This window comes from Danio aesculapii, chromosome 15 (genome assembly GCF_903798145.1).
Source record: "Danio aesculapii chromosome 15, fDanAes4.1, whole genome shotgun sequence".
Taxonomy (NCBI): domain Eukaryota; kingdom Metazoa; phylum Chordata; class Actinopteri; order Cypriniformes; family Danionidae; genus Danio; species Danio aesculapii.
Window position 1 is genome coordinate 5,565,044 of NC_079449.1, and position 18,384 is coordinate 5,583,427.

General features: G+C 37.6%; 1 protein-coding gene across 1 annotated transcript in view; it reads left to right on the plus strand.

Annotated features, from left to right (window-relative positions):
- Window positions 1-18,384, plus strand: part of prss16 (serine protease 16) — a 36,051-nt gene that overhangs the window by 13,961 nt on the left and 3,706 nt on the right. Inside the window, exons 5-8 of the mRNA XM_056474446.1 lie at window positions 5,671-5,785; window positions 15,927-16,128; window positions 17,572-17,662; window positions 17,754-17,953. Of these exons, the coding sequence (XP_056330421.1) occupies window positions 5,671-5,785; window positions 15,927-16,128; window positions 17,572-17,662; window positions 17,754-17,953 (608 nt within the window). The remainder of the gene's footprint in view (window positions 1-5,670; window positions 5,786-15,926; window positions 16,129-17,571; window positions 17,663-17,753; window positions 17,954-18,384) is intronic.

Sequence of the window (18,384 nt, forward strand, 5' to 3'; positions counted from 1 at the left end):
TGCTTAATATTTAGGTATGTGACACTGAACCACAAAACTATTCAAAGATTGTTTAGGATTTGGACAATATTAGGCTGAGATACAACTATTTTAAGATCTGGAATTCATTCATTCATTCATTTTCCTTCAGCTTAGTCCCTTATTTATCAGGTGTCACTACAGCGGAATGAACCGCCAACTATTCCAGCATATGTTTTATGCAGTGGATGCCTTTCTAGCCGCAACCCAGTACTGCGAAACATCCATACACACTCACATTCATACACACACTCATACACTATAGCCAATTTTTTCATCCAATTCACCTATAGAACATGTGGTCGGACTGTGGGGGAAATCGGAGCACCTAGAGGAAACCCACACCAACATGGGGAGAACATGCAAACTCCACACAGAAATGCCAACTGGCACAGCCGAGGCTCGAACCAGTGACCTTATTGCTGTGAGGCGACAGCGCTAACCACTGAACCACCGTACCTCTTAAATATGGAATGTAAAGGTTAAAATATACTGAGAAAATCACTTTTAAAGTTGCTCAAATTAAATTCATAGCAATGCATATTATTTACTTTCAGGGCCGTTTAAATCTAAGTTGGTATTTAGCAACACCATATTGGTGTTTCGTGATGTCTAATTTTGTACGAAGTGGGTCGTTAGTCAACACTCAACCCTCAACCTGGAGGATCAGGACATACACACATACACTACGGACAATTTAGCTTACCCGGTTCACCTATAGCGCATGTGTTTGGACTGTGGGGGAAACCGGAGCACCCAGAGGAAACACACACCAACATGGGGAGAACATGCAAACTCCACACAGAAATGCCAACTGACCCAGCTTGAGCTCGAATCAACGACCTTCTTGCTGTGAGGCGACAGCCTACCCGCTGTGCCATTGTGCTGTCCAATAGCAATGCATATTACTGAACAAAAATGTAGTTTTGATACAGTAGGAATATTTATGAAACATGATGTTTACTTAATATTCTATTGATTTTTGTCATAAAATAAAAATGAATAACTTTGACCCATACAATGTATTTTTGGCTATTCCCACAAATATACCAGTGCAAGGATCGCTGGTCTCACGCGGTTTGTCCTAAAGCCACTACTGTATGCTTACTGTGCGTACACATCGAAAGCGGTGAGAGCGTCCAAAGTCGCTGTCTGCCTTCAGCTCCAGCAGCGAGAGCGTCAAAATTCGCCACATTGATCTCGTATTTTAAGGGGCCTTTGCAGCATATCAGTTACATTCCCACATAAAACATGCTTTCTAGCGTGAAAATGTTGCGCTCTTCTTAAATTCCTTATGGCTCTGCTCCACTTAATTATCCAATATTGGCCCGTTTCCACTGAGTGGTACGGTACGGTTCGGTTCGGTTTGGTTTGGTACGATTTTATGGCCGTTTCCACTGTCAAAAAGCGTACCGAACCGAACCGTACTGTACCACTTTTTCTGCACCCTTTCAAAAGGGTACCAAACTTGAGAAAGGGCATCCAAAAGGCGGAGCCACACAGGCAGCTGAACGCTGAACGCGAAAACAAAAAACCCGCCATATTTAAAATACACGCACAGCCGAGAGATTACAGCGGAATTATAAATACATATAATAACGAGCCATGGTCGACCCGGGCTCAAACAAACCTTGTCGTCGTCTTGATAAACAGCCACAAAGCCATGGAGTAGAGCAGATTTACCCTGTGCCCCGTAGTTTTTTTACGAGGCAGTCTGAAGTGCGAGCGGTTTCGCTTTCTTCCTTGCGCTCGCCGCGCGTCGATATCTGAAATAACAAACTTCTTGAGCTGATGATAATAACCTGCGCTTGATTATTGACGTGCTTTTGAAACCCGATCCTGTCAGACACTAACAAACGCGAGAGTGAAGCGTGAAAAAACAAAGGAGAAGCCGGGAAAAAGGAGCACATTATTTTCAGCAAACATGAACAAAATGCCTTGTTTAACTAACTTATTATCTTCACCTTTTGGACTAATATGAACTCAGAATGATGGAATTGTTCTCTAACAGAGACTACATGTGCTGCTGAAGATTATAGACACAGATAAGAGGTTTTCACTGGGCTATATATTGTGTTGTTTTTGAACCTAAATACAGACGAAATGTCTGCTGTGTGTAGTTCTTCTGTAATTGATAACAAATCGGAGACTGTAAGGGGCTGTATGTGTTTATATATGTTCATTTATTTAATATAATTACAGACATTACAGTAGGCTGTTTTGCACTGTCATTGATCTGCAGTTATAATCAACTCATGTTCATAGAAAAGTTAGTAATAAACATTTCTACACAAGTATTTATGTGTATAAAGCATCTGTTTTGTGAGAAGTGCTTTTCATATAATATGTGAATGACCCGTACAGCTTTATTGTAGACATTTCCTCCAGCGAAAATGACGTCGACTGAAACTTTCTGTCGGACACCACGCCCACCAAAAGGGTACCCTTGTTAGTGGAAACGCAAGCTTGATAAAGGTGACCCGTACCAAACCGAACCGTACCGTGCCAGTCAGTGGAAACGAGCCATATGTGTCCATATGTCTGAAATATCCTGAAGCAGCAATTCTGTTTTGTATTGTCGCATGAGATTCCCGCCTTTTTAAAGATAAATATACAACGTTACAACATTAAAGCACATCAGAAACGTATTTATTGCATCTTCCTGTAAGAAAACATTGTAAATAATTGAAAAACCGGCGACCGCAATAATCAAACGCTTGAGAACAACTGTGGTCGGAAACAAAGTTCACAGGTCTGTGTTCTCTGAACTCTTCTCAAGCGGTGGACTTCTTCATTCTGATTGCTTGCCGCCGAACCGCGTCATAGCTCATTACCATAAAGCTGACTTGATTTCAACTCTCCTCGAAGCTCACACCGGCGAAGACGCGCCGCGCTGCTCCTCGCCGCTCATCGCCGCCGGCTCTCATTGAAAATGAATGACTTCCGGCTACTTTGACGCTCTCACAGCTTTCAATGTGAACGTATAGTTAGAGTTTAACTGGCGGCGTGCAGGAATTATACTTATTACTAAGCCATACTTGCATGCTATTTCAGAGCGAATATCCGAGTAGTGGTAAACAATATAGGGAGCACGTCACAGGTTGTCATTGTTCAAAAATGAACCAATGTGAATTTGAGACCATCTTCTGCTCAGTAAAGCAGGCTAGGCGGAATAGCGCTATTTACTGATGTGTTGTTGTTAAATTAAATAAAAATCTACATTATTGATGCTGTAAAAGGACCTTATGAAACTGAAAATAGTCACATCAGTCTTTCGCCGAGAGATTATAGTGGCTGAACAACACTTCTGTGCATATAACCCATTCGTAACAACACTATCTACATCAGCTTTGACTGACTTTTAAAACATAACATTAGCTGTCTAAAAGTAATACTTCAGCCATGGTGTCATCTTTCCTCCAGCGTGCAGAACTATCTCCAATATTGAATCAGGATTTTGAAAAGTTTTAATTCAGCATTTGTTTTTAGCACTGTCACTCACTCTCTCTCTCTCGTGTGCTCGCGCATCAGCTGATCTGCGTGAAATGCTGCACCGTTGTTAAAATCAACATTTGTTGGCAGACACTAAGGGCTACTTATCAGAATTATGGGAATTATTGACCCGACAATATTTAATTGGATGCATTTTTAGTCTTATGCCTCACCCAGAATATAAAAACACATATAAATACATTCAGATCATTTACTTTAATCATTACTATTGGAATGTGAAGAGACTTTCAACCAGCACAACAAAACATGTTTCTGAAGACAATCACCTACTGCACCTTAAAATAAAAATCTTATTTTAACTTTAATGTATAAACATGCATATTTCTATGCATAGATTGCAGATATATAATCCTTGGTCCTAAAATAAGCATAACCATCTTCATTGTGGCTGTGAAAAGTGATCTGAACATCCCTCACTGTGATTCACACAGTGTTGCCAACTATTTCCAATAAAAAGTAGCTAAAACTTGCCAGAGAAGTAGGTAAATGTTGCCAGATGACGTCACACGCTAATTTGCATATCAGCGACGTCATCACGTAGTATATGACAAGCCTAAGTCTGTGGTTTCTGCAATGTGGATATAGAAAGTCTTTGTCTTTTGTTTTTTGAATGCAACATTGTAAAGAAATTCTGAAAAAAATCTAGCCAAATGTATTTTTAAAAGGACGAAACTTAGTTATTATTTTACATTAAAAGATATTATTTTTTATTATGAAAACAAATCCAACATATGCCTTGAATATGTTGTTAATCTCTTTATTTTATTGGCAAAGTTTTACATACACAAACAGAAATTTGCTAAATCATCTCCCATATTAACAGTTTTTTTGTATCAAGATTAACTTCTTTATTTATACTGTGAAATTGTTGAAAAGCAAAAAATCTGAGATATGTATCAATTATTATGACACTTTTTTCAATTCTTTTTTTCAATTTGTCAACTCTTAAAATCATTGGATGTAGAAGTGCCGTACACTATACTTTGTGTACTTTAATTTATTTTTATATATTTGTTTGTTTTTTGTATTTTCTTATTTTTACCATTTGTTGTATGAGTTTTTTGTCAAATTTTTTGTATTGTGTTGTATGATGTTCCTGACGGTTATGCAATAAAAATAAAAAAAATGAATAAAAAAAATTAATAAATAAAAATAAATAAATTAATAAAAAAAAAGCCTGTCATGTCTCTACTCTCTGAGGCGCCGTGTATTCTATTATATTAAAACATTACATCCAGATGCACAATAAACAGGTGCTTATTAACATATTACTTTGTGTGATGACGTCATTGCTTAATCAAAACTACTTCTTTATGTAGTATACAAAATAATTAATGTTTTCTCAAATTGACTGGCCATCTCAGCGAAAACATGTGAAATATGTCCATTTTAGATTTGTGGGAAAAATAGAGTTGACTATTTGTAAAATACAAACACGTTTTGATAAGAATCTTATATTTTTAAATATAACACTGACAATGAACAGTTACGTTCTTTTAAACAGTCACAGCTTGTGTACTTACTCTTTTCAACTTGTGAAATTAACACATTTGTGAAAGTGACAACAATGATAGCACTATTGGAATTTATTGCTACCTAAATTACCAACAATTATAGATATTAACAAATATCAGTAAATGAACAATCCGAGCTAGCAGTTTAACTTGACTGTGCTATTTGTGTGTGTGTGAGTGTGTGTGTGTTGAGTAAAGCCTGCAGCCACTGCTCTTTTTCAGTCACTTATTAAAAATTGCTAAAAGTAGCCAAATGAATGTTAAAAATCGCTAAATTCGTTTCTAGGTGCTTTAAAAAAAAAAAAAAGTTGCTAGGGTAGTAAAAAGTTGCTAAATCTAACAACAAAGTTGCTAAGTTGGCAACACTGGATTCACACACACACACACATACACACACGTGCACACACGTTGATCTAATCTTTTTCCCATATATACAAACTGTTCCCTTTTCCGCTCGGCCTTCCTGGATGCCAGATATGATGATGTCACTGTGGGTTTGTGGGCGGAGCCTCGTGGCTGAGTGGAATAATGGTGTACGTTTCTCTTCACGAATGATTTGCTGTCTAAATGTCAGATCTGTGTATGAACAGTCAGCATGATCGTTTTCCTCTCGGTCTCCTCTCAGGCTGTGCTCCAAACTCCAGATCCAGTCCAAGATGGATTCTGCGTATCTTCTGGAGTCTCTGGCTGGGAATTTCATGGATGTAGTGCAGTACAATGAGGACAACCGGGCCTTTGAGGTGTGTGTTAATACTAGTTCATCACAAATATGACAATTCAAATAAAATGATGTGCACTGAAGGCGAAAGTCCAGCCAAAATCTGTGTGTGTGTGTGTGTGTAGCTTGTATTTCCTACAATGTGATAGTGTTGTCATGATACTGGAATTCGGTACCATTCAGTACTGAAGTTTTAAAAACGTTCATTTCCCGCGAACATTTGAGCGCTGTTGAGCTCGTTCTTAAACACAGCTGATTAGCCATTGCTCAATAGAAATGACTGTGATTGGCCGTGAAGGTCATCAGTTCACCGAACTCACCGCTGTTTACTGAGTGTAACCACAGAAACAAACACTGGAGCGTTTTAAAGCCGTGAAGATCAGCTGGGGGGTATTCCAGAAAGCTGGGTCAACTTATCATGTGCTAAACCCTGAAGTCTCAGTTGATTAACCCAAAACCTGCTTACCGTATGTCGGTTCCAAAACAACTAATAAGAGTTAGTTAAAGCAACCTCCTGAAGATAAATGCGGGTTAATACTCGGGCCTTCAACTGCAGCTCGTGCTGTACTGAACAGACGCACGTCACTTCATATCTATAGCAGCCGTTGTGAAGGAAACTCATTTGGGCTGCTTGTATCCGAGATCTTGTCCATTCAGTCATGACCTAAAGCTCATGACCAGAGGTGAGAGTAGGAACGTAGATTGACCAGTAAATCGAGAGCTTTGCCTTTCGCCTCAGCTCCTTCTTCACCACAACGGACCGGTACATCGCCCGCATTACTGCTGCCACTGCACCAATCCACCTGTCAATATTACGCTCCATCCTTCCCTCACTCGTGAACAAAACCCCAAGATACTTGAACTACACCTGGGGTAAGGACTTTCCTCCAACCTGGAGATGGCAAAACACCTTTTTCCGGTGGAGCACCATGGCCTTGGACTTGTAGGTGCTGATTCTCATCCCAGCCGCGTCACACTCGGCTGAAGGTCCATGTTCGATGAAGCCAACAGAACAACATCGTCTGCGAATAACAGATATGAAATCCTGTGGTCCCCGAACCGAACCCCCTCCAGCCCAAGGCTGCACCTTGAAATTCTGTCCATAAAAATTCTGAACAGAATTGGTGACAAGGGGCAGCCCTGCCAGAGTCCCACATCCCACATTCTGGCAATGCAAACCAGACTCCTACTCTGTTCATACAGGGACGAGACAGCCCTTAACAGAGCGCATCTGACCCCATACTCCCCGAGCACCCTCCACAGAATGCCATGATGGACACGGTCGAATGTCTTCTCCAAGTCCACAAAACACATGAAATGGTTGGGCGTACTCCCATGAAACCTCAAGCACCCTGGTGAGGGTATAGAGCTGGTCCAGTGTACCACAGCCCGGATGAAAAAATTTCAATTAAATAACCAGTATCATATCCGGGTCGTGATACTTCCTCATGTCTAATTTCTGCATGCACATTTTTTTCACTCACTACTCTGCCAGGAACTTCACAGCTGAAGAGCACCTTCAATAATAATCTAAACTTTTGTTTATAGATGGACCACAAGATGTGCTCAAAAGTGTGTCTACATGTGGTGAAGAATGATGGCAAAGCTAAGTGTAATTATTGGAACAAATGTAAAGTTCTAAAGCAGAGTGTCAAAGCGTCTGTGGTTGGTTCACATACTTCACAAACATTGAATTAAAAGAATGGCATGGTGGGTTCATTGTGCATCCGGGGTGCAACCAACAAGAGTTGTGCATTTTAGTTAAACGTTTTGAGTGTGCTGAGCAGTTCACCTTAAATATCTTGAGGTGAAACTAAACAGCGCATTCTCTTCGCCTCCTCATTCATAATCAGCAGGACGCGCTGCTGAAGCGCAGGAGAGACGACTTTACACTCCGTCATTCATATTCTTAGCTGTTGTATGAAGTTTTTAATCATAAGACGGGTAATTTAATCACTTTTGATGTGCTAAAATATTTATAAAAAAAAAGCATATATGCATATTAAAACTGTAAAACAGTATAAGGTTCATGGTCTAATCGGAAATAAAGGATATTAGTTATCTATTTCATTGTTTTTTGCATGAAATAGGCTAATCTTTTTATAAATTGAGTTTAATTGATCTGAAACTTTTAATAACATTTTCTTTCTTGTAAATGATAAAAGTTGCATCAGATTGATAAAAATGAACCTGCAATCTAGACACAATCACATCATGCTTGTGATGCGGGACAGTCAACTCCATTTAAATAATAGCTTGGTGTTTATACTGTAAAATCGCGGCTATTTAATTATTGATCGTAGGCCACAAATATCATTATTGTGATAATAATATGATTAGTCGTGCAGCCCTATTGCTCTAAAATAAAATCTGACAAGTGTCTTTCACATATATTCAGAATAAGCATGTGTAAGTAATATGAAACGTTCACATATCGTTTGCGAGTTTGTTATTTGAGATGTAGAACGCAGGGAAAGCAGCCGCATAGAGAGACACTGCAGCGCTGATGAAGATTGTGGGTGTTTACAGCGCTTTGACTGATAAATATGAATTTGTAGCTAAATTGTTAACGGTGCCAAACAGCATTACCCATTGTTTACATCCTTGTTTTTGTCCTCGCTACAACACACTGCTAATGCTAAAAACTGTGCATGTAATAGATCAATTTTAACAAATAAAAATACTAGCAGGTTGTGGCTCACAATCCACAGCTTCATCTATTATGGTTGGAGCAGCTCCTTCTTTGAGGAGTTTTTAGCCAAATCCAACACTGAGATTCTGGAAGCTGTCCTTTGTCAAATGCTATCTATATATTTTTTATAATTCTCTGAACATAATTAAAATTAAATTGTAAGCACATCTCTCTTTGTGTCGTGTCCTTTGGAAGCCCAAATACAGAAAAATAGTAAATAGTAAACTGTGGAAATAGTAGCGTTTGGACGCCATTTTAGCTTTCTCTTCTATAACATTACAGCGCCTCCGGCCACGCCCTGTTGCTGCGCAGGGTGTATGCGTGTAACCTGAAGCGTTTGTGATCTCGCATGCCTGGATGTATTTTTTTGTAGTCCCCAAACTTTGTTCGCTGTAGGCTTGTCTAAGCTAACTCTATAAAATCCAATGCCTCCCTTTGCATTGAACTTTGAGCATCTAAATGTTGTTTATGTTCAGACAGCTACATTACACATCAACTAAAGTTTAACATATGATATCGCAGTGGACCACCCCTTTAACTTAAAGAACCAGTCCAAAATAATATCAGCTCATGAATATGTGTGTTTGCTCCAGAAGCGCTTCTCTCCAGCTCTTTCATTCAGTTTCTCTCTGTAACTCAATCTTCTTCAGCTCTAAAAGCTCCTGCTGTTCTGAAGCTCAGCGGTTTATTGGTAATCTGACTCAAGAGATCCTGACAATAAACAGCCCCTTATCTCTCTCATACACACACACACATTTATACTGCTATCTTTATGGGTCCTTCCCATAGATGTAATGCTGTTAAACTGTACAGACTGTATATTCTTAACCCCTAAACCCAACCATCATAGGAAGCAATCTGCATTTTTACATATTTTAAAATACTTGATTTTGTGTGTTTTTTTAAATTCATTCATTCATTTTCCTTCAGCTTAGTCCCTTATATATAAGAGGTCACCACAGCAGAATGAACCGCCAACTATTCCAGCATATGTTTTACACAATGGACGCTCTTACCTGAAACCAAGTACTGGGAAACACCCATACATTCTCACATTCATACACACACACTGTAGACAATATAAAAATGCTCAAGGGGATTAATAATATTGACTTTAAAGGGCACCTATTTTACCTCTTTTTCCAGATTTAAGATAAGTCTTTTGTGTCTCCAGAACGTGTCTGTAAAGTTTCAGCTCAAAACACCCATCAGATTATTTATTAGACCTTTTAGAATATTGGGATTTTCTGCTCTGAGCACTTTGTAGCTGTTTTTGGTGCCTGTGCCTTTAATGCTGGTTGTCCCCACCCACCGTTCCCACGTGCCTGTCAGAGTGTGCCTCAATCTCCGCCTTGGCTGCGTCAGATAAACAGCACAGTGACGGACATGAAGGAATCAGATCTCATGTAACATTTGTGAAAAATACTACAGTAAGAACTTTCCCAATGATTATTTGATGTACTTGTTGTGGAGTTAATTCAAGCCTTTCTGCAACGTTGAGTCACACACAATGTTGTTACAAAAGCTTGCGCACACACAGACACACACACCCGGTGCGTGTTTAACTTTACACTGTTTTTGCACGGCAAATGTGATACACGTTAATATCCACTCATGTATGGATATCTGTTATATTATTTTACAAAATAAACCTGATTTAACGTCCACAAACCGGGATTGAGGAGTCTTCTTTTATAATAGTACTGACATGCGCCTGTGCTGATGAAGACAGTAAAATCTCTTTGATTCGTTACACACATGCACTGTTTTAAAACGTTTTAAACTTGTAAACCTCTTTCTTGATCACATTTGATGATGATTGATGATCACAGCGAGCCAAACAGGGATATGTTTCTGAAAACCATCGTTAGCCAACTAAGGTCGCAAGTTCCGTCGTTACAAACATAGTTCGTTTATTTAGTGTTTCCCAAATCCGTCGCTCTAACGAACATTCGCAAACTGCACCGCAAACTTGTCCGCATGCAACTACACGTCTGGAGCTGTAGTTAGAAACATAGTTCCTGGCTGCGTTCTATTCACACGTATCCCCCCTATGCCCTATTCATTTAGAACATTCTAACATTTAAACTTGGAATGATAAAAAAGCTTTAAGGTCATCTCTTCTAGGTGTAATTTGCTTTCAAAGCATTTTTACAGTTCAGTTTTAGCTATCTTCATGTTTACAATTGTGCTCCCTTCGCAGTGCACTTTGAAAACATTGATGTCATTTTGAACGCAGCCGTGGCTCATGATGAAAGCTATAGGTAACCTATGGTTTAAAAGCAAAAATTATGTTACGCCTCCAAAGCTTGTGAATGCAAAAGACAAAGCATACGTTAATGCTTAATTTATAGTAGGTTATTTATTAAGTATCTGTACTGTATATGACATGGGCCTGCTGGTTAGAACATTTCTGCAGTGGTTTGCATGTGTCTAATTGTAAAAGTAGACTTAAAATATAAATAAACAATATCCTACTTAATAATAATAATAGTCATCATCATCATCATTAATATTATTAATATTATTATTAAAGTAGGATTTTTTTCGTTTTCTAATAAAAAATAAATACTAAACTAAATTTTTCAAATGAATCGCCTCATTCTTATTTATTTCTATGATTTATATATGATATTAGAATACCTGTTAGCTTTTGTAAGTGATTTTATGTTAATTTAGAATAGAATATATAATGTTTTCGATAATATTTGGCAAGAAAACACAGGTCCTATATGTGCCATTTACAAATATTTCAATTAATATGGAAAACGAGTGCATGTTTTTACCAAAACTAATATAGTATTTTTTGTAAAATGCGTGTGCATGTAAAACAATATCATTTGCACAATCAGAATCAGAATCAGAAACAGAATTATGGAGTTCTTCTCAACGAAGTTGTTACTCCACCCCGTTTAGAGCGTCATTATGGGTGTTTTACGTTATAACCAAGCGGCAACCTTCCGCTCTCCATCGGGAGGCCAATACGGAAGTAACTGAAACTGCAATTCATCAAAGTTCCGCTAGTCCTGGCTCCATAATAGAGCAAATTTCAATTGAGCCGACTGTTAGAATGGCCAACTTTACAGCAGAAAAAAAGGTGTTTACAGCCTGGTACAAAGAACGATTTTGGTTCATATAGCTATTATTACCCTCCATGACAACTGTGAGGGGGGTGAATTTTTTTATAACTCATCGGTTTCCTTTATTTTAGGTTATATTAAGTTTGCATAATTAAGGGCGTGGCCACTTGAGTGACAGCTAGGTCTCGCTGGTCGCCGTCACTTCACCTCAGCTGAATCCGGCAGATTAGCCACTGATCTCGGTATATTCATCGTATTTTTGTTTTGTTTTATGTGGCTTTACACAGTCGGCTGGCTTTTGGACTTATTTCTTACAATTATCAGATGATATTGGATGCTGTGTGCACTTAATTGTGCTCACAAACCATTCACGTGGCCTCCGTTTCCCATGTGAGTAAAGTTATATACTTGTATACCATCTTTATAAATGTATTTGTTTTATTTAAGATCATTTATCATTAATATTTTTCTTTAGACCCGTAAAGCACTCCAGAATCTGACAGATTGATTAGCTGTAGGCTCTAGAACAGTCATCTGAAGCATTATCATAGTGTTATGCTTGCATTTACTAACACACACTATATCTGAAGTGTTTGGAAGTAATTCACGTTTTCCTTCTGTAGAAAAACGTCATAAGTACAATGCTTAGTGGCTCAATGTGTTACTACAGTGTTTTTAAAAGTCTAAACACTTTATTGATATAGTGCACAGCCAAGCACATGTGGTCAGAACACAAACGAGTCGCAGGTAATAAAGTATCAAGCGTTTCTCCTAAAGTAAAGTCTGTCTGCTAGGTCTAAGCAAAGTGCCAGCAGGTGTCTGTAGCTCCGCCCACTCTCCGCCTCTTTGCCCTTGTTTGGTATCCCGCCGTGGGTGCGATGTCACGCGAACAAAATGGCGACGGTTGGCCGCGCCTACTTGTAGCTTCTTTTGCAGTGTTCAGAAACCTATGGGTGACGTCACGGATGCTACGTCCATATATTTTACAGTCTATGGTTATAACTAACGTGGTTCAAACGATAGATCTGCGACGGAGAAACTACGGGTTTTGGGAAACACTCGTCACTACATCAATCTTTTCCAAAATTATGCATCGTACTATGATAGTTCAGCTGTGAGTTTCGTCGTTGTTTGGGAAACGCACCCCAGATTGTTTAATCCTGGTTGCTTTGTGCACGTCCTGTCTTGTTTATATGATTATGCGCATTACTATGGAGACATGTTAATATGTGCCTGTCAGTCAATTTGCGATCAATCAACCGCACTCCTACATCACGTTGCTGTGAGCCTCAAAATCAGAGGGATTTGAATATTTCAATGTCAGGAAATTTCCTAAATAAGTCTTATTGTGTTTTTTATCACCGCAATATGACTGTGGACACACTATACCTACACACAGTCCTGTCCATAAACTTACAAAAGATGATTTTCATCATAGGTGCCCTTTGAAATGGTTTTAAAACAATTAAAAACTGCTTTTATGTTTATAAGACTTTCTCCAGAAGAAAAAATATTATAGGAAATACTATGAAAATTTCTTTGCTTTAATAAATAAATAATGAAAAATAAGGTCACACTTTATTTTGATGGTCCGTTTGTTGAATTTAAGTTACATTGCATCTACATTGCAACTAATTCTCATTAGATTATAAGTAGACGGTTAGGTTAGGGTTAGAGTTAAAGGGAACATAGTTTACCTCTTTTTTATGATTTAATATTAATATTATGGTTCTGAGTGTGCCAGTTTAGGTTCAGTTTAAAACACAATTCAGATTTTTTATTATAATGTGTTAAAAAGTGTCATGTTGGGGGCGTGTCCACAGTTCGCTGATTTATGGGTGTGTTGCTTCACATGTAAATTAGTTTCGGCTTCCCGCCCAATGTAACAAGGGGGCGGGGCATGAACTCACCCGCTCTGTGTTTGCAACAGAGTCTGACAGGCAGACTGCGAGAAGGAGCTTGAGTGAGAGGATCACCATTCAGTCGTACATGTACGACTCTGACACAGACCAAGCAGAGAGTGCAAAATCATTTGTGTCTTTGTACAGTTTTACAGCCAACTGTGTGCTAGTTTCAAGTGCCGAGCTTGTACACAGAAACTAATAACCACGCACACTGAATTAACTTTGACTGAGGCACCGGATGCGCCGCTCGAAGCCGCGACACGGCACACCAGACACTCCCGAATCGTCTCGCTACGCATTTTTGAATTCTAAACATAGGTTTCTACAGCGGTCCGCGGCGCCCAGCCGTCGACTTGAGTGTACCCTGATAGAAACCGATGTTTAGAATTCTAAAACGCATGCTAGTTAAGATCACAGGGAGCTTTTGGGATCGCGAGAAATGCAAACGGCTGAAGTATAAGGTAGACTCAATGAGACGTACTCATGTTTGCAAACCTACCTAAAGATACAACCAATAATTCCGATTAGAGCGATAATGTGGAGAATATTGATCTTGTGTTGAGCCCAATGAGCCTTTCATCTAAAAATAGAGCTAGCGTGTTCCTTTAGTGATATCGCTTCGACTCACGCTGAAAATGGCGGACGTGAATCAACAAACTGAGGATATGATGACGCGCCTGTCAATCAATATTGGTGGGCGGGGGGACCGCTCTCCTACGTCAGGTAGCGGTCGATCTGAAAACAGCTCAAATTGGTCCACTGTTTTTATGTTGTTAAATTGAAAAAAAAGCACTGGGTGTGTTTATATCACCCCAATATGACGGTCTATACACCATACATGCACATATGTCTGTCCAAACAGCTTGAAAAGTAGATTTTTTACCATAGGTGCCCTTTAAGGTTAGGGTTAGTGTAAGTTAACATGTAATTGCAAAGTTTCTTATAGTCAGTTAAATGTCTGTTGAAGGAGCAGGATCAGCACCTATTAAGCAGACAGTACTAATACTCAACTGGACCATCAAAATAAAGTGTTAAAAAAAATTCAGGGCAAATAATTTAGACTTTCTACTGTATATTCAATATTGAACACTGTATTATACTCCAAAATGCAAAATCCAGTCCTGGATCGACACTCTTCATCACAGAAAATAACCATAAACATGACTTCAAGTAAATTAACACTCCAGATTAATGAAGATGTGGTTCATGTAAGAGATCAAACACACACACGCACACACACACACACACACACACACACACACGTCCTTGTCGCGACCCGGCCAGTGATTGAGTGTTTAAGTGGAATTTGGATTAAGAGGTGTGTGTCTGTAATCAGAGTCCAATCTCGGAATGTTCTTGGAATGTTGGTTCTGGTTCTGATAGATTAGAGCTCACATCCTGATTAGCAGACGCTTGCAGACTTCTGTCCTCAAATGCCTTTTTCATCAGTCTGACTTTTTTTTTGTAGAATTTTACATAATGCAAAAAAAAAAAAAACTATTTCACAATGAATCCTACTTGCAATAAAAAATCCTTGGTTTCATAAAAATTTTTTTTTATTTATATATATATATATATATATATATATATTGATTGTCAGACTGTATTTGACTTTTTTTTTAAATACACCCAAGCACTAAGTTTTTCATTAGATTTGGTTTTGTTATATTTACATTTGTTCATTTAGTAGACGCTTTTATTCAGATAAAGCTGTGAGGATAAAAAGCATTTCAAATCACCAGAGAGCAGCAGTATATTCTTTTCATTAAATTTATTTTTATGTAATTATTTATTTTTAATGCTTAGATTTTTTTATATTCTTTTTTTTATTTATTTTTCATTAAATTTTTATATAATTTTTATTTAAATTTTAATAATATTTTAGTTTAATTTTTTGATTTATATTTATTATATACTATCTATTTTTAATGTCATTTATTATTATTCAATTAATTTAGTTTTATATATTCTTTTATTTTAATTCAGTTCTTTTGTTTTGATTTCAATTAGTTTTTTTTATTTAATAACTATGTATTTATTTTTATTATTTTTTTATATACATTAAATTTTTTATCTTTAATTAAATTTTAATTTATTTTTTAATTTATTTTTTTATATAATTTTTTTTATTTTATATTGAGTTTTTATTTATTTTTATTATTATTTTTATATACATTTAATTTTTTATCTTTAATTAAATTTTAATTTATTTTTTATTTATTTTTTTATATAATTTTTAATTGAATTTTTATTTATTTTTATAATTATTTTTAATATACATAAATTTTTTATCTTTAATTAAATTTTAATTTATTTTTATTTTAATTTTATTATTATTTTTTAATATAATTTTTATTTATTTTTAATTGAATTTTTATTTATTTTTATTAGTATTTGTTTATATATTATTTTTATTAAGTATTAAAATTTTTTATGTCATATACTGGAGTACTAGAGCAGCTTACTGGATGAGTGTGTGTTTTTCAGGGTGCTGTGGGCACGAACATCACCATAAAGGTGTTGTGTGGTGTGATGCAGGACTCTTCTTTGGGTGACCCGTACGATCGATACGCAGCTGTGGCTCGTCTGATGCAGAAAATCTTCTCACAGTCCTGCATTAACACTCAGTACAAGAGCTTCATCCAGGACATCAGCAACAGCAGCTGGAGCGGCCCTGAGGCTGGAGGAGGTGTGTGTGTGTGTCTGTGTGTGTATACATACTGTATACAGTACTGTGCAAAAGTCTTAGGCCCCCAGATACATTTTGTACATTTTAGTGAGGGTATAATGACGTTATGGGCGGCACGATGGCTCAGTGGGTGGCACGATCGCCTCACAGCAAGAAGGTCGCTGGTTCTAGTCTCAGCTAGACCAGTTGGCATTTCTGTGTTGAGTAGTTTGCATGTTCTCCCCCTGTTGGTGTGGGTTTCCTCCGGGTGCTCCGGTTTCCCCCACAGTCCAAACTCATGCGCTATAACAGGGAAGGGCAAACTCGGTCCTGGAGGGCCGGTGTCCTGCATAGTTTAGCTTCAACTCTAATCAAACACACCTGAACATGCTAATCAGTGTCTTCAAGATCACTAATTATCTATAAGCAGGTGTGTTTGATCAGAGTTGGAACTAAACTGTGCAGGACACCGGCCCTTCAGGACCGAGTTTGCCCACCCCTGCGCTATTGGGGAATTGGATGAACTAAATTGGCTGTAGTGTATGAGTGTGTGTGTGAATGTGAGAGTGTATCGGTGTTTCCCAGTACTGGGTTGCAGCTGGAAGGCTGTGTAAAACATATACTGGAATAGTTGGCGGTTCATTCCACTGTGGCGACACCTGATAAATAAGGAACTAAGCTGAATGAAAATGAATGAATAATGACATTGTATATTACTTCTTATTATTAAAATACAACCTAAAATACAGGTTCTAGTTTTATTTTTTCAGTCTAATTGTTCAAGACGTACGAAAGAAAAAGTTAGAGAAAGATGGAAGAATTAATAAAAAATACTGGAGTTTCTGTCTTGGTTTGATCTGCATTTCTGTCAGAGTTGTTGTCAGTATTGCCTGAATTGACAGGATTGTGAGCACAAGTACAGACAGCTTTTAATTTGTCATACTAAAAAGCACCTATTTTGTAATAGTTTTATTTCCCAGCACAATAATTATCCTAAACACACCACCAATGTAAATAAATCATTTTTAGAGAGAAAAACAAACACAGTCATGAAATGGCCTCCACAGAGTCCAGACCTGAATACTATATACAGTATGTACAGGCATTATATTAAGGCAGTAGGAGATTCACCTGGACAGAAAAAGAAAGTAAGAGCATGCTAAATCTAAGGAAGAACTCTTATGCTGTGTTCACATCAGATGCAGCATGCGTGAATAAATCATGCTATTTAGACGCGTGAACATTTTGAGTTTACTTGCTTCATTCGCGTGTCAGATTTGCTTTATTTGCACGTCAAAATCAATTCACAATAGATGCAGATTCAAACAGAAATTGGGGGAAAAACTAAACAGGGGGGCTGAGAATTCTGAGTTCAATTGTATGTGAAATACCCAGCAAAAGAGACTTTTCTGTATTATTCTGTATTATTATATAAAAATTAGGCTGAATTAAATGTTTGTTTAGGACGGCAGTGGGTGTACCAGACGTGCACTGAATTTGGGTTTTATCAGAGCACCGATTCGCCAAACCAACCCTTCAGTGGCTTTCCATTAGGGTGAGTGTATTTTCGTGCACAGCTCTGGTCTTGAGGGTTTGTTCCTGAACAGTTTGAACACATTTCTTTCTGTTTTTCTCCTCTCCTTCAGGTATCACCTACAGCAGTGTGCTGATATTTATAACCTGAGCACCTCACTGGATGAGGCCATTCAGCAGACCAATGAGGAATATGGAGGATATGACATCAAATCCACACGCATCGTCTTCCCAAATGGATCCATTGATCCGTGGCACGCACTTGGAGTGACAAAGGACATCTCTGGAGACCTTCCTGCTGTCTTCATCAAAGGTTTGAATCCCTTATGTATTGTAGATTTTTTTAATGAATTAATCTTTCATGGATCAATTTCGATTTGTGATTATTGTTATTATTATTGTTCCTATTACTCTTTTATAATTACTTTATTTTTTTAACAAGCAAATTTACTGATTCTGATTCTTTTGACAAAGAAATTTTTAGATTCTAAACCAATTTCCCGTGTTATTTGTCCTTCTGTGACTTTTTTTTCCTTTTTAAATATTTCTCAATGATGTTTACCAGAGCAGGGAATTTTTCACAGTAATTCCTATAATATTTTTTCTTCTTATTTGCTTTATTTCAGCTAGAATAAAAGCAGTTTTAATTTTTTTTCAACATTTTAAGGTCAATATTATTAGCCCCCCTAAGCTATATTTGTTTTTGATTGTCTACAGAACAAACCATCATTATACAATGACTTG